At 40.2% G+C, this 27,821-nt stretch overlaps 1 protein-coding gene across 6 annotated transcripts in view; it reads left to right on the top strand.

Annotated features, from left to right (window-relative positions):
* cfap77 (cilia and flagella associated protein 77) overlaps positions 1 to 27,821 on the top strand; it is a 177,883-nt gene that overhangs the window by 89,051 nt on the left and 61,011 nt on the right. For 5 of the 6 annotated variants that reach the window (XM_048613676.1, XM_048613674.1, XM_048613673.1 and 2 more), the window contains exons 3-5: positions 10,003 to 10,102; positions 14,761 to 14,980; positions 18,164 to 18,247. In XM_048613676.1, the coding sequence (XP_048469633.1) occupies positions 10,003 to 10,102; positions 14,761 to 14,980; positions 18,164 to 18,247 (404 nt within the window). The remainder of the gene's footprint in view (positions 1 to 10,002; positions 10,103 to 14,760; positions 14,981 to 18,163; positions 18,248 to 27,821) is intronic. The other variant, XM_048613677.1, reaches the window with a different exon arrangement.

The raw sequence follows: 27,821 nt of genomic DNA, 5'->3' as shown, positions 1-27,821 counted from the left end.
ATAACAGCTTCCTCTAACCCGCCTGCCTCTGCACAGCATTTCATAGCAGTGGAGGGGTCTGACGCCCTTAATTGGGCAGGTAAGCTTCTCAAACAACATGAGTAGGATGCCTATGGGTTTCTTACCCAGCCCCCCCCCACCAATATTATGATGAACAGTTCATAGGTGGGCAGGAAGGAGGTGGATTGACCTCTCAACATATCCCTTTGTTGAAAGCCTGGCATGGGGCCAAAAAATCCAGTCTTATTACCCAAGACTGTTCAACCGGTTGATCAAACACTTCAATGTTTACAGTTTTTAAAGAAATATATTCTATTTGAGGCAGGTAAAGAAGGCAAAAAGGAGAAACAATATTTTAAAAAGCTACAGTTCTCCAAAGGCAAAATTTCACTTCCCACGTAAAGCAAAACTCATTCCCTTTTCCCATAATTGTGGAAAACATGCTATACTGTCCTGTTTTCCACTTACTCAGCACCAACTAAGAATTCTTTTTAAAACCCTTTAAATGAGTCAGTTTGTGGATGCAGCACTTTCTACTCGGGCGGAAAGACTGACAAAGCCACATAATTAAAGGAATTGTATACCAGGATGTTTGCAATATGTATTTAAAAAGTATTTGAGATACATTATTCACCATATTTTTCCCTAATTTCCAAAGATTATAAATGTAAACATGCCTCCATATTCTAGTTTCTCTCAGTCACTCATGTTGTCGGGTTTCTTGCGCACATCAACTGAGTGAATGTTGCATGAGAGTAAGCATTACGTGAAGATGTCACATCACGAAGCTCCATTCAGCTGCTCATTACCAAACAGAGTCAATTTATAACTGCATTTAATATTACAGATAAACATGCAAAAGCTAGGTATGGGTTACATTATTCGAATTCTTATATATTCTAGATTTAATATTTTTCCAAAAAAGTTTTACTTCAAAGAGATCAGACACAAATCACGCATTTCTTTCTATGATTATTTCAACTCAAATTAAAAATCAAAAAAGAAACATAATCTTAAAAACTTTCTTAACAAATTTGTAGGAAATCTACTTGGGTACAAAAGATCCCAACATTTAAATTATTTACAATTTGAAGAAAAGCAAAATAAATGTATCAAAGACAAACAAAGAAACAGAATACAAAGGAAAATGTACACCAAGAAGAAATAGCTGATTTGAATGTAGGCAAAATTAAGAGCTTGGAAGTGGGAAGTAGGGCAGAAAGATGATGACTTAATGAGGCTTAATTAAGCTGTCTACTAAAGGGACAGCTGTCAGCAAGATCTCTACACTCGAGCCAAACAGCTCAATTGCAGCTTAAAACTACTGAGTGGGGAATCAGAAATTCCTCACTAGGAAGCACAGTGTTCAGCAACAAACAATACTCGGTAGGAGAGTACAAAAAACATTTCATGAAATCTGACAACACTTAGGATGGTGCTATCTATTTGTTGGACTTCATTTTTATACCTGAGAGTTTGGCAGTGGTGAACTGTCACAAATCTGCATCAGGTATTGAAAAGATGTTGAACGCTTATATAGCACAACAATCTTGACACTAGTACCTTGAAAGTTATAATCTGTAACATTCCTGCAAGGAAACAAAACTTTTGTGATGCAGATCAGTGCCACACCAAAACTATTTCGGACAATTTGAACTTGTAATATGTTGGAGGCCCAATCCTTAATTTGTATCATTAAGCTGTTTGTACAAATGGAATAACATAAGTTTACTGATATCATTCAATGGGGATGTAATGGAAGTAGGGTTAGAACTATATAATTTATAAAGAAGTGAGATTATAACAAATATGAAGAACATTTTTATATCGCCTCCCCAAACAGGCAGGCTACGGCAGATGGTGGAATTTGAATTCAACAAAATATCTGGAATTAAGAGTCTGATGACGACCATGAATCCATTGGTGATTGTCAGAAAAACCCAACTGGTTCACTAATGTCTTTTAGGGAAGGAAACTGCCCTCCTTACCTGGTCTGGCCGAGATGTGACTCCAGACCCACAGCAATGTGGTAGACTCTGAATTGCCTTCTGGGCAATTAAGGATGGGTAATAAATGCTGCCTAGCCAGCGATTCCCTGATCCTGTTAATGAATTTAAAAAAGTCCCAGTTGTGCTCTTTGAAGTGACTATTGTTGCACTGACTCTTGAAAATCTCCGTGGTAAAAAATAAATATTAAATTCAGAGGCTCATTTCAACTCAAGTAGCATTGAGTGCATAGCCAATATGTATTTATTATCATCCAACATACATAAAGAACAGCTACCTCACATTATAAGTATGATGCTATGTAAAGAACTTTAGAACATCACAGAATTAGATACAATATGGAGCTACTGCATAACTCTCACATTGTAGCTTGGACCACCAATGTGACTTCTTCATTTCAATGTCTATCCACGTGGTCTCTTTGAATGATAAATCAATCTCTCTTACAGACTTCCAACCACTGGGAATAGGATTAAAATAACCCAAACTAATTTCACACACATACAGCTAAAGTTAAATTGCAACAATTCCCTAATGATTTTTCCAATAATTCTGAACTTGCATAGCACCTTCTATTGTCACTTTAAAAACATGTTCCACATATTCACTGCACACAGCTTGCTTTGTAAGGTACTGTAGCACCAGATTAGTCATTCTCATTAATATTGTTTTAAATATGTAACCAATTTTAATATACCTGTGAAAATTAATGGGGTTAGTTGGACTGTCATCAAGCCATTTAACAAGCAATATTCCACCTTAATTGACAATTCACCTCTGTCTAGAGAGAAACTCGCCATACGTCTTGTGAAAAGCATGAAGGATAGTGGAAGTTACTCCCAGTGTTGAGATGGGCTTTGCCAGACTTTTCTGAATCTGCTACATATCAAACTGTAGCCCAGATTGCACAAACCCCTATAAAGGTTCCATGCTTAGTTTTTTTTGTAAAAGAGCATGTTTTTGACCCCTTGTTTGGATGTTGAGAACCATGGGTGGGAGTGGCACAATTTTGAAAATAAGGGAGATGCCATTTAGGACCAAGATGAGGAGAATTATTTTTCATTCAGAGTTTTGTAAATCAGAGGGGTGTGGAAGTTCCATCTTTGAACATGTTTAAAAGTAGAGATTAATAGATTTCGGATTACCAATGATATAAACGATTATGGGGATAGCAAGGGTAAAGAAATTGAATTGTTCAATTAGCTATGACTGTATTAAATGGCAAGCAGCTTGACAGGCTGCACGGCCCACTCTCGTTCCTGTATTCCTTACCTTCAAGTGTGCACATTCCTTCAGTTTTTCCATTTGCCCAACAAAGGCTTGTTAATGGGAATTGAAATTTTAACCTTTGTTCTAACAGTCCCACTGCTAAGATCCGAGAATAAGAGGAGGCAAAAGTCAGTGCTAGTCCTGAAGACTGGGATAAATTCAGAATCCAGCAAAGGAGAACTAAAAAGATAATAAAGAGGGAGAAAATAAACTATGAGAGTAAACTAGTGCGGAATATAAAAACTGACACTAAGATTTGAATTGATTTATTGTAGTCACATGTACCTAAGTACAGTGAAAAGTTTTGTTTTGCAAGCTGTACAGGTAGATGATAGCAAACAAGGACATACAGATGGTAGGGTGCTTAGCAGAGCAAGGCATACAAGGTTATGGCTGCAGGGGAGGTGCCCACAAAGCAAAATCAACGCTAGCAAAATCAACATTATTTGAAGTTAGAGAGGTCCATTCAGCACTCTAATAACAGCAGGGAAGAAGCTGTTCTTGAAGATACAGAAGTTGTTGGTGTGTCGTTTCAAGCTTCTGTATCTTCTACCTGAAGGAAGAGGTTGGAAGAGAACATTACGGGGGTGGGAGGTGTCTTTGATGAACTTGGCCGTCTTTCTGTGGCAATGAGAATTGTAAATGGAGTCCATGGATGGGAGGATGGCTTCCGTGATAGTCTGAGTTGTGCACACAACTTTCTGTAGTTTTTAACAGTCCTGGGCACAGCAGTTACCATACCAGGCCGTTATGTACCCAGACAGTATGCTTTCAATGGTGCATCTGTAAAAGTTGGTGAGGGTCCTTCTGGACATGCTGAATTTCCTAAGCCGCCTGAGGAAGAAGAGATGTTGTTGTGCCTTCTCGACTGACACATGTACTTGGAAGGTCCAGGACAGACTGTTGGTTATTATCACTCCTAGGAACTTGACGCTCTCGACTTCACCTCAGCTCCTTTGATGTAGTTAAAGAGCTTCTTTAAATATATAAAAAGGAGAGGTAAGGTCAAAGTGAACATAGGCCCCTTATAAAATGAATCTAGGGAGATAGTTATGGGGATCAAGAAAATGGCAGAGGAATGAAACAGATACTTTGCATCAGTTATTACGGTGGAAAATACTTCAAACATCCCATTAATTCTAAAGAATACGAGGGGAGGAATTAAGTACCATCACCATCACTAAAGAAGTAATATTAGACAAACTAATGGGGCTAAAGGCAAATAAGTCACCTAACTTTAATGGCTCGCATCCCAGGATCCTAAAAGAGGTAGCTACAAAGAGAATGGATACATTGGTTATAATTTTCCAAAAATCCTTGGATTCTGGACAAGTACCACAGTATTCAAAACTGTAAATGTGATATCCCAGTTAATAAAAAGGGAGGGCGGCAAAACCATAGGGTAACTATAGGCTGATTAGCCTAACATCTATTGTTGGAAAAGTATTGGAATCAATTATTAAGGAAGTAATAGCAGAACATTTAGAAAATCATATTCTAATCAAGCAGAGTCAGCATGGTTTTATGAAAGGGAAATTGTATCTGACTAATTTATTAGAGTTTTTAAGGAAGTCTCAACCAGAGTGGATAGAGGGGAACCAGCAGATGTTGTTGTATTTGGACTTCCAGAAGGCATTCAACAAGGTAGCACACAAAAGGTTAAGTCATAATAGCCCATGGTGCTGGAGATAGTACATTAGCATGGACATAGAATTGGCTTATGTGAAGTTAATGGGCAGAAAACAGCAAATGAGGACAACGGGTTCTTTTTCAGGTTGGCAACTGGTACCCAGTGGGGTTCCATAGGAATCAGAGCTATAACTGTTAAGTGTTTACAATACATATTAATGGTTTCGAAAAATGAAGCGAATGTAATGTAGTCAAATTTGCAGACAACACAAAACTAGGTTGAAAGGCAATTTGCGAGACGGATACAAACAGTTTACAGAGAGATATTGATAAGTAAGCGAGTGGGCAGAAAGCCAGCAAATGGAGTATAATGTGGGAATATTCAAAGTTGTTCCTTTTGGAAGGGAGAATAAAACAACAGAGTATTATTTAAATGGAGAAAATCTGCAGAAGGCTGTAACAGAAGGGACTTGGGGTACTTGTGCACAAAACACAAAAAGCTGGTGCATTTATCTTAGCAGCAGGTAATCAGGAAAGCTAATGAAATTTGGTCCTTATTTCAAACAGTATTGAAGTATAAGATAGGGAAGTCTTACTGCAATTGTACAAGATGCTGGTGAGACAATATCTGGAGTACTGTGAGCAGTTTTGATCCCCTTATCTAAGGAAAGATATTATTCCATTGGAGACAGTTCAGAGAAGGTTCATTAGGGTAATCCATGGTATGGAGGGTTTGTCTTGTGAACAAAGGCTAAAAAGATTGGGATTCTACTCATTGGAATTTAGAAGGATGAGAGGTGATCTCATTGAAACGTATAGGATTTTTGAGGGGCTTGACAGGGTAACGGCTGAGAGGATGGTTTCCCTCGTAGGAGAATCTAGGACCAAAGGGCATAATCTCAGAACTAAAGTGACAACAATTTAAAACTGAGATGAAGACGAATTTCTTCTCTCATAGGGTTGTGAATCTTTAGAACTCCTTGGGTTATGGGGAAAGGGCAGGAAAGTGGACATGAGGAATGTCAGATCAACCATGATCCTTTTGAATGGTGGAGCAGGTTCATAGGGCTAAATGGCCTACTCCTGTTCCGATTTGTTATGGTCTCAATGTGGGACCTGAGTGAAAAGGACATCAGCCTTCTGGGAACAAGACACTATTGTACAGTACTTGCTGCATTGATGCTGTGAGTACTTTTATGGCTTTCCACATGTTGAATCTTACCTCGTTTTTAAATAGTTTGCAATAGGTCTCACTCTATATCATCTTAAGTTTTTCATCTAGTGTCTCTCTCTCTTTTACACCCCACCTCACCCAGAGATTGTAGCATGTAGTTTTTGGATTGTGAAGCAATCCCTCGTGTGCAGTTGTATTCACAGGAGATTCGATCAGCTTTAAACAGCAGTCTTAGAATGGAGACCTATTGTATGAGATTAAATTTGGACAATTATTGAGAGAACTGCAGGTTAATTCTGGCAAATCACATTCAACCTCAACACTTCTTGAGAAGAGATTTGCATTCCATTTGTCAGAATTGGGCTCAAAACAATTTTCAAAAAATAAAAGAATAAACAGCAACAGTTTCAATTTCCAAATTTTATTCTGTGAAATTTTTCAAGCGGGGAAAATAAAACAAAATACAGAATTTGGCATCAAAAAATAGAAAATTCTGATCCTTGCTTATTTTGGGATATACAGTCAAAAGTGGTATCAAGGCTGTCAAGAGTTAAGTACAGATTTGGAGCACAGTGGTTAAAGTATTTTATCAGGTTTCTTCACCAGAGAGCTTAACTGGTGAGATTTTCACAGGAAAAGAACAACCTTCACTTCTAGGCATTCCTGATCTCTTCTGAGCATCCAGGATAGATGACATGTAAATGAGTGCTACTGCATTGGCTGTGAGAACATCCTATCAGACCTTTCAGTTCTGGTGACTGGAATCCCAGAATGACTTCACCATGGAGACAAGTTAAAGAAATATAGATGCAGTCAGGGGGTCAGTTAATCCCTCAAATGCTGCAAAGCCAAAATGTTCACAGAGGGAATTCATTTTAAAACTAAATAAAATGGATGATCTTTGTATCTGTTTCTTTCTTGATTCAGCAGTTCTGTTAGAACAGCAGTAACTTGGTTCACAATACAAAGACTACATGTTACGATCTCTGGGTTGGCACTGATTCAAATGAATCAGTCTGTTAATACCATAAGTAAACATGAATGCAAATAAGTACTACATCTGATTAAATGGAAACCCTATATCTGAAGGCCATTGAAGTTGTTCAGAATACCATGAAATACTTTTTGATACCAGTTTCATTTACGGCATTGTAAGAGAAAGATGTGTACTCTAATGGTGAATTAGTAAGCCTGATGTTAGCACCACTTAAAGCTAATACCAACGGAAAAGAAACTGAGGATGCCGGAAATTGTAAATATGAACTAAAAGTGCTGGAAATACTCAGCTGGTCAGGCAGCATCCGTACAAGCCCGGCTTGGTGCTACGGAGGCTCAGCTGTCTGCCATCATAACTGCAGTGCTAGTGGTTAAAGGGGCTTTCGAGGTCACACAGCAGGCCAACCATCTTTCTTTCAACAGTTTACTCAGATGGCTGAGGCACTGTGCTAGGATATTGGCATGATGTGGAGAAGCAGGTGTTGGACTGGGGTGGACAAGGTCAGAAATCACATGGCACCAGGTTATAGTCCAACAGGTTTATTTGAAAACACAAGCTTTCAGAGCGTAGCCTATTCGTCATGGCAATGGTACCATGCAGCACATCTTCTGATCTCTCTCAGCATGACAGCATTTGCGCTCCATATCAGCACTGCCTTTTCTGTGCCCCAATCAGTCAATCAGCCAACTCAGTTGCTTACACCAAGGCTGAGATGATCAGTCTAAAGCTCTTCAAATCCAAAGCATCTTTTGGGCGTATTGCAAAGCCCCTTGCAGCCTCTTCTTTGAAAATCGCAGCCTTCAATCAGTCATATTGCAGATACTAGAGTAGCATTGCAGGAGCACAAAAACAAGCAGAGGCACTCACAAGACCAACAGTAAGGGGATGCAGAAGCGTGGTTAATTGAGTGTTCTCCAGAGTTTTAAGTATTTTGTTGGATAATGTTAGTAGGGAATGTTTGCTTTGTGATGAACTTTATTTCATAATTGTGACCAAGAGAACACTGGAGAGAGGGTGAGGGTTGTGGAAATGCTAAACCATGGCAATCTAGGGTTTTATTCATAAAAAGTCAGAGGTATATATGTGCTCATGAGCAGCCTGGCTAGAATGTGGATGTGCCAACTGTCTCATCCCTTCCTCTGCCTCTTCCTCCTGAGGTCTTTGTTGAACCTATGGTGGCAAGGGCTGTTTCCTCATGGTAAGTAAGTGGTGGAAGCTATCAAGCGTACTACTCCTCGTAAAAATGCAAATAAGACAATTGCTCTGTGAAAATCCCAGGTGGGTATAGCCTCCTACAAAGAGTATTTGAACCCCTGCCCTCTCTACAGAGCTCCTTTTCTTCCTGTGCCTCATTTTTTTCTGGTACTACTGCTGTTGTAGCCAGCATGAACAGGCACAAATGTTGATCTCAGAACTTGCAGTAGCAACCAAGACCTTCCCCAAAATTTTTGAGAATTCCTGCAGACACCCAAAAGCTCAGCAAATGTCCATAGAAAGTAATAGACAACTATTCTGAAAGTTGGATGATGCTCCCTTTAAACAATGCTGGTGATATGTCATTTACTCTGCTGAATACGTGTCCAGTTGTTTAAGAACATATCTAGAGCAGAGAGGCCAAGAGTGGCAGGTCAAATGTCAAATCATTAAATGCTGAATGATGTCACAATTTGTCCACTTCTGCATACTTCTTGTGCATGCTACCACCCTCACCGAAGTAATGAGTGAGTAGGAGCCATAGCAGAAGTGGGCAAGAAGTCGCACAACTGACATTTTTCTGTTAAACCAACACCTGCCGCATCAAAATTACCAATGCTATGGTGCCCACGTTTGTGGTCTTGATGTTAAAAATGTCACAACTTACCTGTCAATGTAGCTACTGGCTTTGGTGACTGTGCTGTATAACGGTCCTATCTATCTCTTTCCATAAATCATGTTAAGAGGTCAGATTTTAAAATAAGTTCCAATGCAGTTTTGATGGAGATTCTAATTGCTAAGATCTAGAAACAGAATGGTAGACAGACAAATTAACAAAAGTGTCTTCAATCCATTTTTGTATAAAAAGAGTCAATAAGCCTAACTATGTAGACAAATAGACACCTCCCCCCCCCGCAAGAGGAAAACGGGAAGGAGATGTAGAAGGGAAATTAGGATATAGAGATGAGGGGAACAGATTAAGTGTGAAACAGTCATCTGGATTGAGAGGAGTGTTTGGGGTTGAGGGGAAGTAAATGGAAGGCTAACAGTGATAAAACTGCAACAAGGATTACACAGTTGAAGTCCAAAAAGGAAAAGTTAAGAGTAATAGTAGAGCTGAGAGGGTGACTGGAAGTGGAGTAGGTGTGTGAAATGAGTAGATGAAGCACACAATAGTAGTGAGGGAATCATGAGTTAAAGGTTAAGGTGGGAAAAAGAGATCTAAAGTCAGCAGTTTGTAACAACTTGCAACCCATCACTTCCAACCTGACGGTATTTGACAATGAGAATTTGGAAATGCAGGCATTGGCTGACAAGGAGCCAAGTTGACCAGTGGTCACAGAGTTGATGGGTGGAACTGGGTTTGGTGAAAGTTAGTCAAAAGGCAGTAGCATGTTAGAAGGCCTCAAGTTTGTAATGGATGGAAGATGGGAAGCCAGCCAAGAAAGCACCGGAATAATTGAGTTTTGGAAACAGATGAACTGAGGCAGGGCAAGAGATGAGCGATGTAATGGACATGGAAATACATGAATATGGTGATGAAGTAGATATCGCATTAGAAGTTCCTCTGAGAGTGATCGAGATGATAGACTGTGATTGGTCTGCTTCAGCCTCAGATTATAATTGGAGACTGGGTCAGGGTCAGCAGTGAGAGAACTGATTTTGGGCCGGATCGAAAATGTCCTTTACTATTCAGATTGTAACCTTTTTTGTTATTTCTTTCTTGTTTTAGTCTGAACTTGGCAAAGGAAAGCGAAGTGGTAACCCCCTACCAGGACCTACTCATGTGTATGGGACAATTGAGAGAGTCTATGATGGCGGAGTTCCTGCAGGTAATAAGACACAGTTGACTGTTATACTACAAGAGACTACTTTTTTAAATTACAGTAGAAATCAGCATATTTAAAATGACAATTCAAATTTCTGCAAATGATTAGAATGTTCTTTCTTTACAGTATGACGTACAATACTATAATTTCAGAAAACCAACATTCACTTGAATGTAATTTCACTTCAACATTTCAACTTTAGGTCCTAGGAATTAACATCTTCCTCTTGGCCATTCTTTCATCCTAGGCTGGATTTGTCTCGATAATGTGTGTCTGAAGCTCTTGTACATTTCCAAGAACATTAAATGCATGGTTGCTACATGGGACAAACACCGCTGTGATTTCCTCTTACCTGAGAAGAAGCTCTCAAAAGCAACTCATCTATGACAAAGTTTTATAAAGTAGTTACAGAACAGGAATGGGCCATGTCTGGGTTTATACTCCTTACGAGCCTTCTAGTCTTTATCTAGCCCAATGAACATATCTTTCTATTCATTTCTCCTATGTGTTTCACTTGACTCTGTAACATTTAAATTGTCTGTAGATTTGTGGAAATCTGGGTCATAACTAATTCCAGTCAACAAAAATTCTGAACAGAAATCCTGGTTGATTGAATATTCAAGTGGCAGACTGTTGCTTTAAAGAAGACATCTGCACTCAACCTTTTCCGCAGTTATTTGTTCCAGGGATTATCTGAAGATCTATGTGGCATCTCTCATTTAGTCACCTATGGATTCATAAAGTATATCACCTATGTCATGTATTGTTGAGCTGGACAATATATCAAGTTCACAATCAACTAGGTCATTCAAGCCAACAGGGCAGTTAGCTTCAGGGATATGGGTTAGAATTTCCCAATGTTGTGTCTTAAGCCCAACTATCTTCAGTTGCTTCATCAGTGACCTTCCTTCCAACATAAAGGTCTGTAGCTTGGGTGTTCACTGATGACTGCATAATGTTCAGCACTCTCAGATACAGGAGCAGTCCATGACTTGGACATCATTCAGGCTTGGGCAGAGAGGTGGCCAGTAACATATGTATTAAAAGTGCCTGGCAATGTCTGTCTCCAATAAGAGAGAATCTAAACATCTCCCCTTGAAATTTAATGGCTTATCATCACTGAATTATTGACTCTCAACATCCTGGGGTTACTATTGACTAGAAACTAAATAGCAGCAGCCATGTAAACACATGGTTACAAGAACAGGCCAAAGGCACTTTCTGACTCTGTCAAGCCTGTCCAGCATCTGCAAGGAATAAGTTGGGAGCATGAAGGAATACTGTCCGCTTGCCTGGATGAATGCTGCTCCAAAAATACCCAGTGCGTTGATAGCATCCGGAACAAAGCAGCCCGCTTGATTGGTACCCCATCAACCACCTTCAACATTCTCTGTTTCCACCACTGACTCATGGTGGTAGAGTGTGTACCATCTACAAAATGCACTGCAAAAATTCACCAAGTTAACTTTGATAGGATCTTCTAAACTTGCAACTTCTACTACCTAAAATGATAAGGGTAGCAGATGGATGAAAATACCACAAACTGCATGTGCCCCTCCAAGTAACACACTGACTTGGGATGTATTGTTGTTCCTTCACTGTCACTCAGTCAAAATCTTGGTATTCCCTTCATCTCAGCACTGTGGGTGTACCATTCTCCCCCCACCCCCAAACCATGGACTGCAGTGGTTCAAGAAATTCACCATCATCTTCGCAAGATTAAATAGGAATGAGCAACAAATGCTGGCCTGACTATTGACACCCACATTCTGTGAATGAATAAACGAATACATAATAACTGTTACCATTGACTACAAGGGCCACCATTGAGTCAGTGGACCACTGGCCTTTTGAAGCTGAGGTTTAGAGACCATGATAAGTCTGGGGGAGCCCTTCAATATGTAAAAGCTTACTTTCCAGAGAAGACAGGTGCTGGAACCAGAGAAAGACACTTAGAAAGCAAATGAAGCTGACAGTGCGGGGCCCAACACACAGGACAGTGAGATACATGACTTCACCACTCTGTCATCAGCTGACATTTCATGTTATTCAGCTCAAGGGAGCTAAAGACCTAAGCAGCTGTCTCCCAGAGGCAGTCTTCCTGACTTTTCATTAGAGGCACTACATTGCCATGGCCCAATGTCAACCCAGATGCTCATGAGGTGCTCACCATTACAGAACATCCATGTATTTATTTCCACATCTGATCACTGTCAACTGATGCACAAGAGTAAATACACAAGTCCTTACACATTGAATATCAAGACTTTTTAACTTCCATAAAATATTTGTGCTTAATGACAAAATTCACCCAATGCGATCCCAAATGTTAGTCCATTCGTTAATGTATTCACTTATGGTAACGTGCACCTGGGGTTATTATGTGATCAGCATTATTTTTTGTACCTTTCTTTTCCAATGCATGAAATGGCCATGGCTTGCACCCCCTTGGTTCATAAACCCTAAATGGCCCTTCGCATTCAGCTCCATCAGCATCTGTGTAGGTGCTGCCTCAGATATCTAACATTTAGAGTTAGTGTCACCGTTTTTAAAAAAAGAGGGCTAACAATCTGTTTTCAGCAATCAAAAAGCTTTGTCTGAGCCTCCATTGCCATCAGCCTGCTCCTCCTTAGCCTTCTCCTAGATTGCCTCTCGTTATTGCCTGGAATGGTTTAGCTCCTGGAGATATGTGGTTGCCTCATCTTGTTAATACAACACTGCATTGCTGTCATGACCATGTAATAGTGTGTACCCCTTGCACCTACTCATTGCTATGTTCCATGTGCTTCTCCATGGGGGTTATCATTCTCTCTGTGGAGAGACACAATGTACAACCATGCCAGAGAAATGATGCCACCTATGCTGTAGATATGGGAGACGATGGCATTGCGGTATTGTCACTGACTACCAATCCAGAGACCCAGGTAATGTTCTCAGACTCTGAGTTTGAATCTCACCGTGGCAAATGGTGAAACTTGAAATCAATAAAAATCTAGAATTAAAAGTCCAATGATGACCATGAAACCATAAAAAAAACCCATCTGGTTCAATGTAAGGAAGGAAAAACTGCCTCTAAGATGGCCTAGCAAGCTACTCAGTTATATCAACTACTAAAACATCTCAAAAAAAGAAATGACGCCAGATGGACCACCTGTCATTGGAAGTAACAATGACAAACACTGGACTGGACCAAATGGACTGCAGGATTCAATAAGGCAGCATCTTCTCAAGGGCAACTAGAGATGGGTAGTAAATGCTGACCCAGCCAGCTATGCCCACTTGCCACGAATGAATACAAAAAAACCTTGCAGGCCACAGCATCTAGTACCAACATAATCAATTCTTCAAAGCCTGGGATTGTGTTCACCAGATTATGTCACCCATTTTTCATGTGCAAAAAATCCACCACTGTGAATATAGTTGAGCTGGTGAAGGGGAAGCAAAGTCCTCAGTTGGTGGTGGCTTCTATGAGCTTTTCATTGTAGCAGAGCCCTTGTCTGTTCCTCATCTAATGCTGTACATACTGGAGAGGTATGAATTAAGTAAAACAGCTACTCCTTCAACCAGGCCCATTGCCTTCCCTTGATCAAGTCCATCCAGTAGGGTTAAAGGTGTATGTAAGTGTTACACACAGGAATTATGGGCTCAGCTAATGCTTTACTCATTCACCACTGCTTCCACATCAGCCTCACCTTCAGCAACAAGTTACCCTTCCACGTTGCATCTGATGTCCATGGCTGCCACCTCCTCCTTCATCAGTGTCACCGTGGCAATTAAACACCCTCCACCTCCTAGGTGCTGACAGCTCCTGGCATTCTGAATGCATTTCTGTAGACAGATATATACAGTGTCACTTGTGGTCAATCTATACTAGTCATCCTGAAGCAATGTAACATTGTGTTGCTGGGATGCATGGTAATGCTGCGGTTCAGGCATCTCAATGCAGTATTCACCCATCACTGACCATGCAATTCAGGTGCACCTGAATTGGAAAGTTCAGTGTGAACCTATATGCCTAATGTGGCTCTTGTACTTGTTTATGCCTGGCCTCTGCTGTTCACTCTGTCTGTCACCTCCAGCCACATTTCCTATATGCTGAAAACAGGACCCCTCTGTTTTTCTTATTTCCTGCAGGAATGCATCTAGGGAGGCATTGCTGAATCATGGAATGACCCTTGTCTATGTGGAAACCATTTTTCAACTCCCTCTGTTCGGTTGGCCCCTGCCTTTTGTTTTAATCTCTGCATAAGAAGAAGCATAATGCAATATGGAGTAAATATGGTGATTTGGAATCAAACAAAATATAGCAAGAAAGTGGAATAAGAAGAGGGAAAGCTAAAGAGAATAGATTAAGCAAGGATTAAAATTAATGGAATATTGTATCAGCAGTAAACAATTCAACACAATACAAAGTGTTAATAACAGAATTCAAAAGGCATTACTCCAAAGTATGCAAGTATGTTTACTCTACAACGGACCTAACAGAACATGATTTATTACCTTTGAGGTAAATAAAAGAATGAAGCCTGTGCACTGAATGTAGAATACCAATATAAGGAATGAAACTAATCCTCTTAGTGCATGGTCAGAAAAAAATTATGTATTAGTTTGATGCTCAATCCAAATTATCATTTGTTTTTCTTTTCCACTGTATCTCTCAGCTATTGGTCACTGGCATACAATTAAACCCAGAAAACAGGAAACTCTGCACAAACTCAGACGTGACTTTGCAGCATTGAATAAAGCAGCCATTAAAGCTGGATTGGTTACTCCACGAGAGATCTATCAGTTTAGGGCAACACACAACGTTGGAATTTTGGGGAAAGAGGTAGAAAAAAAAGAAGGCATGCTTCCTGAAATAACTTTTGGAATGCCAGTACGGTAAGAATATGTTTCTTCTCTTACTGCCTATTTCCCGAAGATGGCGAAATCAGTTTTAATTTTGAGTGAAGGTCAAGCTGATGGTAGGGCGGCTAACCGTACATAGTGCCCAATGTCACTAATAGGAGACCCCATTGATTTTGTTGATTTGGTTTAAACAAAATCGATGAGCAGTGAGAGTGCTTGGGTGGGGATGGGGACAGCAAATTTGGTACTGCTTCAAGGAGCTGAACTGATCAGAAGACTTTTAAGGAATGTGAGGGTAGCAGGGAGCAGTATGGATTAATATGGAGTAACTGGCATTAACTGAAATAAAATTTGATATACAAAAAGTTACTGATATATTTTCCATGCAACTTCTGCTGACCTATTTAATGACTCCAAGTTTGGCCACATTCTGTTTCCTTGGCCATTCAATGAGATCATGGCTAATCTGATCATAGAGTCATGGAATCCCTACAATGTGGTAACAGGTCATTCCCTTTCAGTCCACTTTCCTGGTTTTTTTCCCCATAATCCTTGATTCCCTTATTGAGTAAAAATCTTAGCCTTGAATATACTGAATGACTCAGCCTCTGCAGCCCTCTGCAGCAAAGAATTCCATAGATTCAGTATCCATATGAGAGAAGAAATTTTTCCTCATCTTGTTTTGTATTGGTGATCCATTATTCTGAGATTATGTTCCTCTGGTCCTGGACAGACCCACAAGGGAAAGCAACCTTTCTGCATCTACCCTGTTGAGTCCCCTGAGAATCTAAGATGTTTCAAACTAGTCACTTCTTATTCTTCTAAATTCAATCAGTGTAATTATCTGATTTTTTTTTCCTTCCCTTTTTGAATAAAGTTGTTACATTGGCAGTTTTCTAATCCTCTGGGACTTTTCCAGAATCTAAGGATCCTTGGAAGATTATTACAAATGCATCCACTATCTTTGTAGCTACTTCTCATAATATCTTAAGAGGCATCCCTTCAGGTCTAGGGGGCATAGGTCTTAAGGCCCATTATTTGTCCTTGTACCTATTTGCCACTGGTAGTTGTATATATTTCCTTAACCCTTCTTGACTCTTGAATATTTAGATTTTTTAGAATGTTATTAGAGTCTTCTATCATGAAGACTGATATAAAATATTTATTCAACTCCTTTGCTATTTCCTGGTTGAGCATAGCTTAATAAAAGCTGAAAGAACTGTGAATGATGTAAATCAGGAACAAAACCAAAGTTGCTGGAAAAGCTCAGCAAGTCTGGCAGCATCTGTGAAGAAAAAATCAGAGTTAACATTTCGGGTCCGGTGACCCTGCCTCAGAACTGAACAGACCGGAAACTCTGATTTTTCTTCACAAATGCTGCCAGACCTGAGCTTTTCCAGCAACTTTGTTTTTGTTGTTGAGCATAGCTTAGTTGAGAGCAAAATGTATCAATGTTGATACATTGATTGGCACACATTGGTTATTGGGGCATTGGAGACATTTCTTTACTGTGGGAGAAACAATATTGTGTTCCTGCATTCACATTTCCATAAGAATAGGTGTTGTACTTGCCATGCTGTGCGACAGGCTGATTTGTCCTTCTGAATATTGTAAAGGAGATTGTCTGAGATTACTCCCAGCAGGGATAATCAAAATGTTAAAGGTGAACTCAATGCCATGTTAGAACTCTGCCAGCCAACATTCTAAGGTTGGATCCAAATTTGGACAGTAATGACCTCACCTGTTAGGACCCTCATACAGATATAATGTAGGAGCAGGAATAAGCCACTTAGTCCTCAAGCCTGCTCCAACATTCAGCAAGATCTGGCTGATCTGATTGTAAGCTTAACTCTACATTCCCACTCACACCCACTAAACTTTCACCCCTTGCTTACCAGGTATTATCTACCTGCCAGCCACAACACCCACTCTTGCAGGGCTCATAGAATTTCTCCCTGTATATTCTAGTTATAGTGATTTTCTTTCATAGCAAGAAGCTATGTCCATTAGCAAAATAGGTACTTGTCCCATGTCATAAGGACAAATCAACCTGCCCCTTCCAATTTTTATACTTTAAGTTCTGGTGACTTTGCCCACTCTACTAGCTCAGTCTCATCCAACAGATCTATATTTCTCTACCCTAAGAAGTACCAGGGAGGGATCCTTGAGCCATGTAAAGCAATTGAACTATTCCAGTTCTTTTTGGTAAACATCAGGGAATTAAATAAAAACAAAAATAATTGTTACATGTGTGTAATATATAGGCCACAACAGAGAAAAAAGATGCAAAACATTGAAATGTATCACGTAACAATAACATTTCCTGGTTCCCATTGTTATTTCATGAGCCTCCTTCTGTAAGGAGCCTCTAATCACTTTGGCTTCCCACTTCCTTTTCATATATCTAAAGAAGCTCTTGTTGTTTGTCTTGATATTACTTGCAGGTTTATACTCAAAGTTTATTTTCTCCCTCTTTTTTATTTTTGGTCATCTTTTATTAATTTTTAAAACTTTCCTAGTCTGGTTTCCCACTAATCTTTGCCATTTTATATGTTTTCTTTTCTTTCAATTTGATGCTATCTTTAACTTGTCTGATTAACCATCGTTGGCTTATCCCCTTCCTAGAATCCTTCTTTCTCACTGGGATATATCTTTGTTGTGAGCCATGTACTATTTTCTTGAATGCCTACCATTATTCCTCAATAGTTTTTTCTGCTAAAAGCCTTTCCCAGTCTGCTCCAGTCAGCTCTTCCCTCATTCCTTTGTAATACCATTATTTAAGTTTAGCACAGTTGTTTCTGACCCATGATTACCCCTCTCAAACTAAATGCTAATTTCTGGCATGTTATGGTCATTATTTTCTGTGATATCATTTACTCTGATATAGTTTATTAAAGTTCCCACATTACACACTGACACATTACACCTGCGTTCGCATCAATGGCTCCTGTTGCCAGAAACCCATGTTGAAAATATAAGGGACAGACAGATACATTCCTCAGAGAAGTTTCAATGCTGACATACCTTGCAGACAACAGCTACACAAACACCTCCATACAACAAGATATGTTGTACCCCAACAATGAGGGCCATGTATGGTCTTCTCATGGCTCTTTGGAATAACCGCTTACTTGGTAAATGAGTTTCACTGGATGAGTGGGAAACACAGAACAATCTGTTGGGATTGTTTTATGCTCTGAACACTTCCCTTCTCAGCCCTATAACAACAGAGGAAGTTACCATCACATGCAGGTGCAGAGAAGATTGGATCTGTGAATCACAGTGGTCTTGGAAGTCCTGGTAAGTACTGTGTTGGTGTGACCCGAATCCTCCTCTTTTAATGTCACTGGTGATAATATCTGCTTCATTGAGATCTTTGTGTGCAATTTGCAAGGCCAAAGACATTGTCAACATTGCCTGTGAACATCATTTTAACCCCAAACACTTTCAGACCGTGTACATTTCAGTGATGTGATTGCAAATTAAGTGCAGGTGTAATTTGCAAAAACATAATCAATGCCTTTGCGTCCTCAATGTCCTTCTGCAGAAGGCGACCCTGCGCTTCTGCCCATCAAACTAAATAGCAAGTCACTATGGCATTAGAGTAAGCCTTTAGACTCCGGCTGAAGTGTCATTGTGCTAAAAGCATGGCATGGCAGCGTAAGGTAAGGCGGGGATACTGTTAACATCCAAATAGGTGCTGAGCAAGCGAGTAGCTCTGAGATGCTGCCCAGTCCAATCTGTGAGCTGAGATCCCTTTTCCTGTGTGCAAAGTATCCTTGAAACAGTATTTGACTGCTAGTTGCCAGTGAGTCCTGCAAGTGGATCAGAGAGATGCCATGAGGATTCTGAGAGGCTGGCAGTTGTTAGATGCCGATGTCTGTAGATGTGGGGTGCATGTAGCTGGTGCTCTGGATTGTGCCTTGAGGCATTGTTGCTGGGTGTCCAAGATGGCAGCCTGAAGGAGCAAGCAGCAAGCTGAAGTTGCCCAGTACCACCTCTAACTGTCATGTCAGGAAATGTCAACATCTAGTTTTCCTCATGGCTGGTGGTAGGTAGCAAGCTGCATATCAACAAGGCGAGAGTCATTCTTAATGAAGTTGTTAATAAACAATAATTCCCGTTAACAGGCATCTCACTACTCCCTAGTGAAAATCTTGTTTTCAAAAATTCAACAAGTTACTCTTGACATCGACAAAGACCTCCCCAACGTGTCACGTGATTCTCCCAGATTTCTCACTGTACCCACTTTGTTCTAGCCCTGATAAGATTCCTCCCAATATATTTATTCAATGTCAGTCATTTCCACATTCCCCATGATAATTTCTCGTCTCGATTTCTAAAGCACTCTCTTAGCAGAACATCTTCTCTAGTTCTGCCTATGTTATTGGTTCCTATGTGGATTACAACACCTAGATCCTCCCTCTTCCAATCCAACTTTGTCTTCACCATGAGGAGATGTCTTAACCCTGGCACAGTGCAGGCAGCACAATATTTAGAGCCCTGGTTGCATTGCAGAGAACAGAATCTATTGCCCCAATGCTGTTTCCCACTGCTGGTGTATGTTTTTTTGCTAAACTCACTTAAATAGCAACCTCTGCCATGGTCAATATGTTCATACACCTTGCAGCCATATTTTTCACCTGTGCAGATAGCAAACACCACATACCTCTTGTTCAAAATCAAGGACTAAGACTCCTACATTATTACATTTGGATCTCCATGCCTGCCTGGCTCACATCCGGATCTCCATGCCCGCCTGGCTCACATCCATACCCTCCTGTTTCTGACTATCAGTAAATTCTGAAGTTCTGCCTATCTAAGGGATATAATTGCTCCCAGAACAACATGTTCAGATAAACCTGATGCCCTGGAATGTCTGCAACTCAAGACTCAAGTTCAGTAACTTTTAGCTGAATTTGCTTAGAGTCCAGATCCTTCCTTATTGCAGTAATTCCACAGAATTCAACATACTGTAGCCACACCACACCAGATCCCTGCCGTTTCAGTCTTATTTACTTAAAAACATTTGGTGTCTAAATCAAGGTCCGTTGAACAGCTATGTAAATAATGGCTTGAACTGGCTAATTATTTTTAAATGAATTGATACCTCTGCTCTGTTAAAACAGGGGTTAATGCTTCTTCTAAAATCTTGTACAAAGGAGTGTCAAGTAAATGTGTTAAGCATTCATCTGCTTTTAGTGACAACATTCATTCTGAGCCTTTAATACACTTCTGACTCTGATCAAAGCATTATTTTCCCAACACTAGGATTAAATATTTTTGTATGTTGTAGTCAATAAAAGAATTGCACATGGAAACATGTTTTATTCCATAAGGCATAGGAAGTTGAATTTGGTCTCTCAGGTTGACTGACTGCCTTGAACATGAGCTTTATTTTTGGTGATTACTAAGGTTATTGCTCACATCCCTGTGATTATTATCCAACAATTCTGGTGCAGCCTCCCAAACAAGTTGCTACATGGTAGCAAAAAGACCCATCGTGAACTATGTAAACTAATTGAAAACAGATTTGTAAGTTACAGAACAGAATTAGCTTTACATACATCCAAGGAAAGGCCAGTAGATCTCCATCACATTCATAGGACGGCTCTTGTAAAATACTAAACTATATGAATCATTTTAATTTCTTTAAGTGAAGTTAAATTCATCAAATTTTTATTTTAATTGCAAAATGTAGAAGTTCTACAAATGTAATGATCGGAATTATTAGAAACAGCTTTGGAGAATCTTGAAGAAAAACAACTTTAGCCCCATAAATTCACCACCTAACTCAACCCTGCCTGCCTCTGTGTGGTCAGCCTTTGGGTGAGGCATGATTTCTTACAGTTAAACATGGAGAAGGTCAAAATTCTAATTTTTGGCCATTTCCACAAAATCTGTACCCTTGTCATCGAGTTCATTTTCTATCTCAGCCATTGTCTCAGTCTGAACTAAGACATCTGTGGCTTTCAGTATTATCTATTTACTACTGTGGCCCCTCGAGCCTGCCCCGCCATTTAATAAGATAATGGCTGATCTTTGAAACTCAGCTCTACTTACCCACCCACTCACCATAACCCTTAATTCCCTTACTGGTCAAAAATTTATCTAGCCTTGCCTTAAAAACATTCAGCGAGGTAGCTTCAACCGCTTCACTGGGCAGGGAATTCCACGGATTCACAACCCTTTGGGTGAAGAAGTTCCTCCTGACCTCAGTCCTACATCTGCTTCCCTTTATTTTGAGGCGATGCCCCCTAGTCCTAGTTTCACCTGCTAGCGGAAACAACCTCCCTGCCTCCACCTTATCTATTCCCTTCATAATCTTATATGTTTCTATAAGATCTCCCCTCATTCTTCTGAATTCCAATGAGTATAATCCCAGTCTACTCAGTCTCTCCTCATAATCCAACCCTTTCAACTCTGGAATCAACTGAGTGAATCTCCTCTGCACCCCCTCCAGTGCTAGTATATCTCTTCTCAAGTAAGGAGACCAAAACTGCACACAGTACTCCAGGTGTGGCCTCACCAGGACCCTATACAGCTGCAGCATAGCATCTCTGTTTTTAAACTCCATCCCTCTAGCAATGGCAGACAAAATTCCATTTGCCTTTTTAATCACCTGCTGCACCTGCAATCCCACCTTCAGCGATTCATGCACAAGGACACCCAAGTCCCTCTGCACAGCAGCGTGCTGCAATTTTTTACCATTTAAAACATAGTCCATTTTGCTGTTATTCCTACCAAAATGAATGACTTCACACTTATCAACATTGTACTCCATCTGCCAGACCTTTGCCCACTCACTTAGACTATCTATATCCCTCTGCACACTTTCAGAGATTGCAATGCATCTTAAGATATTGTTGTTTTTCTATATTTTAGCCTTTATGTAATACACCTTTAGCAATTATTGTTAATTTTTTTCATTGCCTGATTGTTTATACAATCGAGGATCCTTCTCTGTTGTTTCTAAAGACAGAGAAGTATAGATCTGCTCAAATGAGACTGAGCCAGTAGAGCTAGGCAAAGTCACCAGAACTTAAAGTATGAAAGTTGGAAGAGGCAGAGAGTTTTCCTTATGACATGAAATGAGTATCTGTTTTGTTTATAGACATGGAGCTTCTTGCTAAGAATAAAAATCACTGTAAATAACATATATAGGAAGGGGTTTTACAGGGCCTGCAAGAGTGGGTGTTGTGGCTAGCATGTAGATAGATTCTTGGTAAGAAAAGGGGTGGAAGTTTATCGGAAGTGGGTGGGAACGTAGAGTTAAGTTTACAGTCAGATTGGCATTGATCTTGCTGAATGGCAGAGCAGGCTTGAGGGGCTAAGTAAGTGGTAATCAGACAGTTTCCTTTACAATATCACTCAGTCTCGTTTACAATACACAGAAGGGCAAGCCAGCATGTGCTGAACATAGCAAGGACAATGCTGGACATGAACAGGAACATACAATAAAACATGAATGCAGAACCACAACATTGGTAGAGACATTTCTTTACTGTGGAAGAAACAACCAAGAGGTACACCAATACATTTAGCTCTCAACTAAGCAATAAGTACGGATAATGCACTCAATAGATAGAGATAATGTATACATGAATAATGTAAAATCAATGATATGTAAAACATTTACAAGTGAAATTTAAATTTGAAAAATATTTGAAAAAGCTACCTTTCAATTCTCAATAAGTCTTAATAATAATGGCAATGCAGTTGGACAGGAAAGTTGTGTCTTCATGTTTGCTCTTTTCTACCTCACCCATACTAGCTGACAGCAGACTTCACCAATGAAAAACTTACCCACCACGTGATCATACATGTCTATGGTGCACACCCCCCAGCACTGTCAATTTCGATTGGAATTGCATGAAACCTGCAAAAATCAATAGAGCAGAGGTGGCACCCAATCCAGTTTTGCTATGGTGAACAGAGTGCCACAGTTAAGTTTCCACTTATAGTTGATAGTATTTTTGTTGGAAGGCTTTAAGTGGATTAAGTAAAGGAGTTTGATCATTTTAAAGTAGAAATTGTGTTGCAGAAACAAGAAAATCTATGTGACTTGATGATACTAAGCACTAGAGCTGAAAAGCAATGTGTTGTAGAATGGAAGGACAAGGATTGGCTCCCGCAATTCCCCACGAAGCTATTAGCATTGCTGTTGGGGGATATGTCGAGTATAAGCCAGGTGTTCACCACAGGAAGGCATCCAAGGCTGTTCTCATATCTCTTAGTAGGTAGTTGCAGACATCTTTGGCAAAGGTTTGTGAAGTGTGCCCACCTGTCTTCCCTGCCATGGCTGTAGTATTTAGAGGGGAAAGAAGAGAAAAATATAACTGGAAAATTCTAATGATCCCATACCTGTTGAGGTTAGGAGCAGCAAATAAGAGCCAAGTTCACAGTATGTGGATACAGTCTAATTTTCTAAGAAGGAAGATGATCAAAATTTGGCACAATCTATTTCCTTTGCAAACTGAGCTAAATGCACAGAACTTGCCAAATGTATTATCTCCAGTGTGGTTTACAATTGATAATCCTGACTAATTAGAAAAACAATCAATAAGAAAAAAATTGCATGTATAAATGATATAGTGTAATTGAATGATATATCAGGAATATTAGTGTTCAGTCATATTAGTATACAAGGTCCTGCTGTATAATACATGACATTTTCCCTTAAATAGAGGAGCACTTTCCTCTTATCACACAAAACTCCTGGTGAGGTGCAAGTGGATGGAAGTCACCATGGTGAATGAATCTGTGAGAGGAGTATGAGCCTTAGAATACAATAACATGGCACATAATGCAAGCCAAATGATAATTAGTTCTGACACCAAGCTCCATCATCCTCAGCCAGCAAAGGTTAACAGAGGCAGACTCTTCTGCCATGGGGCGCAAACTGAGCTTGGCTGTCTTCCTTTGAATCTTAGCCACTCATTTCAGTAGAATAGCTGCCAGGAATTCCCAAGCCACCAAACAACACATAATACATTGCAAACAAAACCTGGAGCTAATATAAAATGATGTTTCTGCATCCTTTTACCTGGAGCTTTACCCTTATAAACCACACATCAAAGGTGGTTTATATTTGAATTATCATCAACATTTCAAAACTTTGTGACAAAATCGTAGGATACTTCAGATAACACTTATTAATTCATCTTCAAGAAATCCATTCTTTCAGTTCTGCTTGGCATGGCTAAATACCAACAGTAACCAAATCAAGTATAATGGTTAAACAAAAATGCATCTACCAAAAAGTCATGATCATGCTGCTAACATGAAGCCTTGGCTATATATAGGTCTGTATAAATTGTCATATAATGAAATGGTGGACAATTATTTCACAATAACAGCATCAGCGGCAGAAATAAAGGTTAGACTGAACAGGAAAAATGAGAGGTGATTAAAATTAAAGTTGAAGAGACAGGTTTTTTTTCAATGTTTGGGAGAAAGGCATCTTGGTAGAGTGATTTAGGGAGGGAGTTCTTGAATGTGGGGCTCAGACAATTGATTTTCTCTTGGAAGAAAAATAATTAATTTGCAGTGGAGACCAGAGCAAAAGAATGATGGACCTGCATACTTGTACATTCCTGGGACACTTTAAGTAATGGTGGAATAGGACTTCTCCCAACCCTTTGATCCAACTGATAGATTTCATGTGGATGCAGTAGAGAAATCCTCCAGATAATGGACAAATTAAAGAATTTACAAGTCACCGGCAACAACATGAGGAACACCATAACAAGTGCAATAATCCAGCTGATTTTTGCAACATTAAAATGTTTGAGGAGATCCCAAGAGCATCCAGAGTGACAGCAACCATAGCTTCCATTTATGCTTTGAAAAGCATGTTAGTTCAAGGCTCCCAGGACTCAATTAGAATTATTTGGCCTGAACACTCACAATCTGAGCCCAGTACGAATAGTCTATGAGGATGGTTGCGGATGTTGCTCTCTCTCATGATAGTGACAATGTAGCTGTATAAATCCATCTGCTGGCACAGAAGAAAGCTTCAGATCTGGGCCCACTAGGAATCTATGGTACACGGCACCCATACCAAGCCTTGCCAGGAAATTGGCATCACTGAGGCAACTGCTATCTCAGTCCTTGAAGCCTACATTAAGACAATGCTCCAGGTAGGCTTGCATTCCCTTCATGAATGCCTGCCTTCCTGGGTACAACATGCTGCCTGTTATGAGGATCCCTGTTTCCTATCCAGCATCCTCCCCTCTCAAGCACATTGGAAGTATCAGCAGGAACCATTCTTAAGTGAGCTTTTTATAAAAACTGGGATGCCTTCATGTTGAAGTGTCCACTCTGTTACTTCCCTGCCATCATTGCTTGCTGCTTCTTTTAAGCTTCAACACCTCTGTTTCTAGCTTCGAGAGCCTACCTGTCACACCTAATTAGACAGGGAACATATAAACTATGCGAAGTAGGAGCAGGATTGGCCGCTTAGCTCCTTGGGCCTGTTCCATCATTCAATACGTTCTTGGCTGATCTGGTCAGTCTACACTCCCGCATGTCCCTGTGTCCCCATGCCATGAAAATCTAAATGGGTGGAATTTTAAGAACTATCCCAAGAGTGAGCTAGCAGATGGAGGGTAAAATATCAGGCACCTTTGTGGCAGTACCATTCACACTGCCTACCTGCCTCCACTAGAATTTTACCACTGGCATGGCGGGTGTCATGTGGCCAACCTGTCCTTGCGGCGGCACAGTGGCTCAGTGGTTAGCACTGCTGCCTCACAGCACCAGGGACCAGGGCTTGATTCCACCCTTGGGCAACTGTCTGTGTGGAATTTGCATATTCTCCCCGTGTCTGCCTGGTTCTCCTCCGGGTACTCTGGTTTCCTCCTGCAGTCCAAAGATGTGTAGGCTAGGTGGATTGGCCATGCTAAATTGCCCATATTGTTCAGGGATGTGTAGATTGGGTGGGTTATAGGGGGATGGGTCTGGGTGGGATGCTCTGAGGGCCAGTGCGGACTTGTTGGACCAAAGGGCCTGTTTCCACACTGTAGGGATTCTATTCTATTCTAAATGAGGCCCTTAAAGGCCTATTAATTTACCTGTATTGATACATTGATACAACAGGTACCTAGTTAGGTACCTATGCCTAGACCATCATCCTCCCACACCATAGGCCATTCCCAGCATGCTCCCTCCTCACTGTCTTCACTGAAGCCTGCTAGCCAAGCCCTGGAAATGCACCAGACTCCTGTTCCATTGATGCACAGCATTTAGGGACTGTCTATACCTTCTGATCCTTAGGGAAAAAATCAGCCCTATAAGTGCAAGTTGTTTTTATTTTTGTTGGACAGCTATTTGAAGGCTAAACTGAATGACATTTGTTCATTCTTTTCCAGGTCGTTTGATATAGTGCCTGATGACAATGGAATGCTAAATTTCAGAAAGTATGAGTAAAGCAGCGGGCACTCTTACAATAACATACATTATCAACTGTCAAATACCATTGTCAGTGGTTTAAGTACACAGTCCATTGGCATGTTTGGCCCACTAAGTGTGAAATTAGACTATTGGGAAAAACTTTCGATGTTGTTTACTGTATGATGCCATTCTGGCCTTTGCAGACATGATGTACTTGTCCCGCAAACAGGCAACAATAGTTTTTGCTTCTTTTGCTTGTCCTGCTGCTAATTCCTTATTCCAGTCATGAGCAAAACACTGTGCTTCTCAATAATTTTCTTCATGTAAGCTAGGTGTTTTAGTAATTTATAATGATGCCATTGAAGATGCCCATAGCAATAATTGCATATTTGTTTGGATATTTTTAATTAAAATTTGCTAAGAAAATTGTAGGTTGACTGAAGCTCCATTCCTGGGATGCTTTATCATAATTGCATGTTACTGAGAAGGGGAGGTTAATTATTTTTATTCATTCATGGAATGAGGGAGTCGCTGGCGAGGCAGCATTTATTGCCCTTCCCAATTGCCCAGAAGGCAGTTAAGAGTCAACCACATTGCTGTTCGTCTGGAGTCACATGTAGACCAGACCAGGTAAGGATGGCAGCTTCCTTCCCTAAAGGACATTGGTGAACCAGATGGGTTTTTCCGACTATCGACAATGGAATCATGGTCATCATTAGATTCTTAATTCCAGATATTTATTGAATTCAAATTCGAACCTGGGTCCCCAGAACATTATCTGGGTCTCTTGGATTAACAGTGAGCGATAATATCATTAGGCCGTTGCCTCACTCTAAAATCCCTGATGTTCACTTCATGAGTAAAAAGTAACAATTTTTAATTTTACCCTAACAGTGAACAAATTAATAGAACTAGTAACAAACCAATTCCCCCCAAACTCCTAACTATTCTCTAACTGAACAAAATTCTACTGGTATGCTATTCCAATAAACACAAGTCCCACTTAAAAATAAATTAGAACTTAGTCTCTCAAAGTCCACACAGAATGTGTCTTCCAGAATGCTTTGCCCTTCTCCATGGTCTGTCCAGTCATAAATGCCTTTCTTCCACTGATTCTGCTGTCAGGGATGTTTTCTCTGTGAAGCTTCTTATTTAGAAGTGCTGTGGTACCTTTTATGGATAAGATAGTACTTTCTTAGAGAGCTTAGTGATTTCTTGTGAGAGCTAGGTGCTTATTTCTCAGATGGCGGTTCGCTCTCACACTGATTTTCAAAAACCCTCTCCTTCTAAAGCTTGGATGACATATCAATTTTCTTATAATAGCATTGGTCCAAGGTTGTTAAAACCATCAGATTTAAATTCAATTGGCTTTCAGTCACTAAGTGCTTGGTTTAAATTAATTGGCTGATTCCAGCTGAACGCCAAAACATCAAAACACACCTAAGGTTTCCAATCACACAGCCAGTTGATACGTGTTTCA

The sequence above is a fragment of the Rhincodon typus genome, chromosome 28 (genome assembly GCF_021869965.1).
Source record: "Rhincodon typus isolate 14 chromosome 28, sRhiTyp1.1, whole genome shotgun sequence".
NCBI lineage: Eukaryota > Metazoa > Chordata > Chondrichthyes > Orectolobiformes > Rhincodontidae > Rhincodon > Rhincodon typus.
The sequence above is the reverse complement of the archived record's forward strand: the minus strand, read 5'-3'. Positions and strand labels throughout refer to the sequence as shown.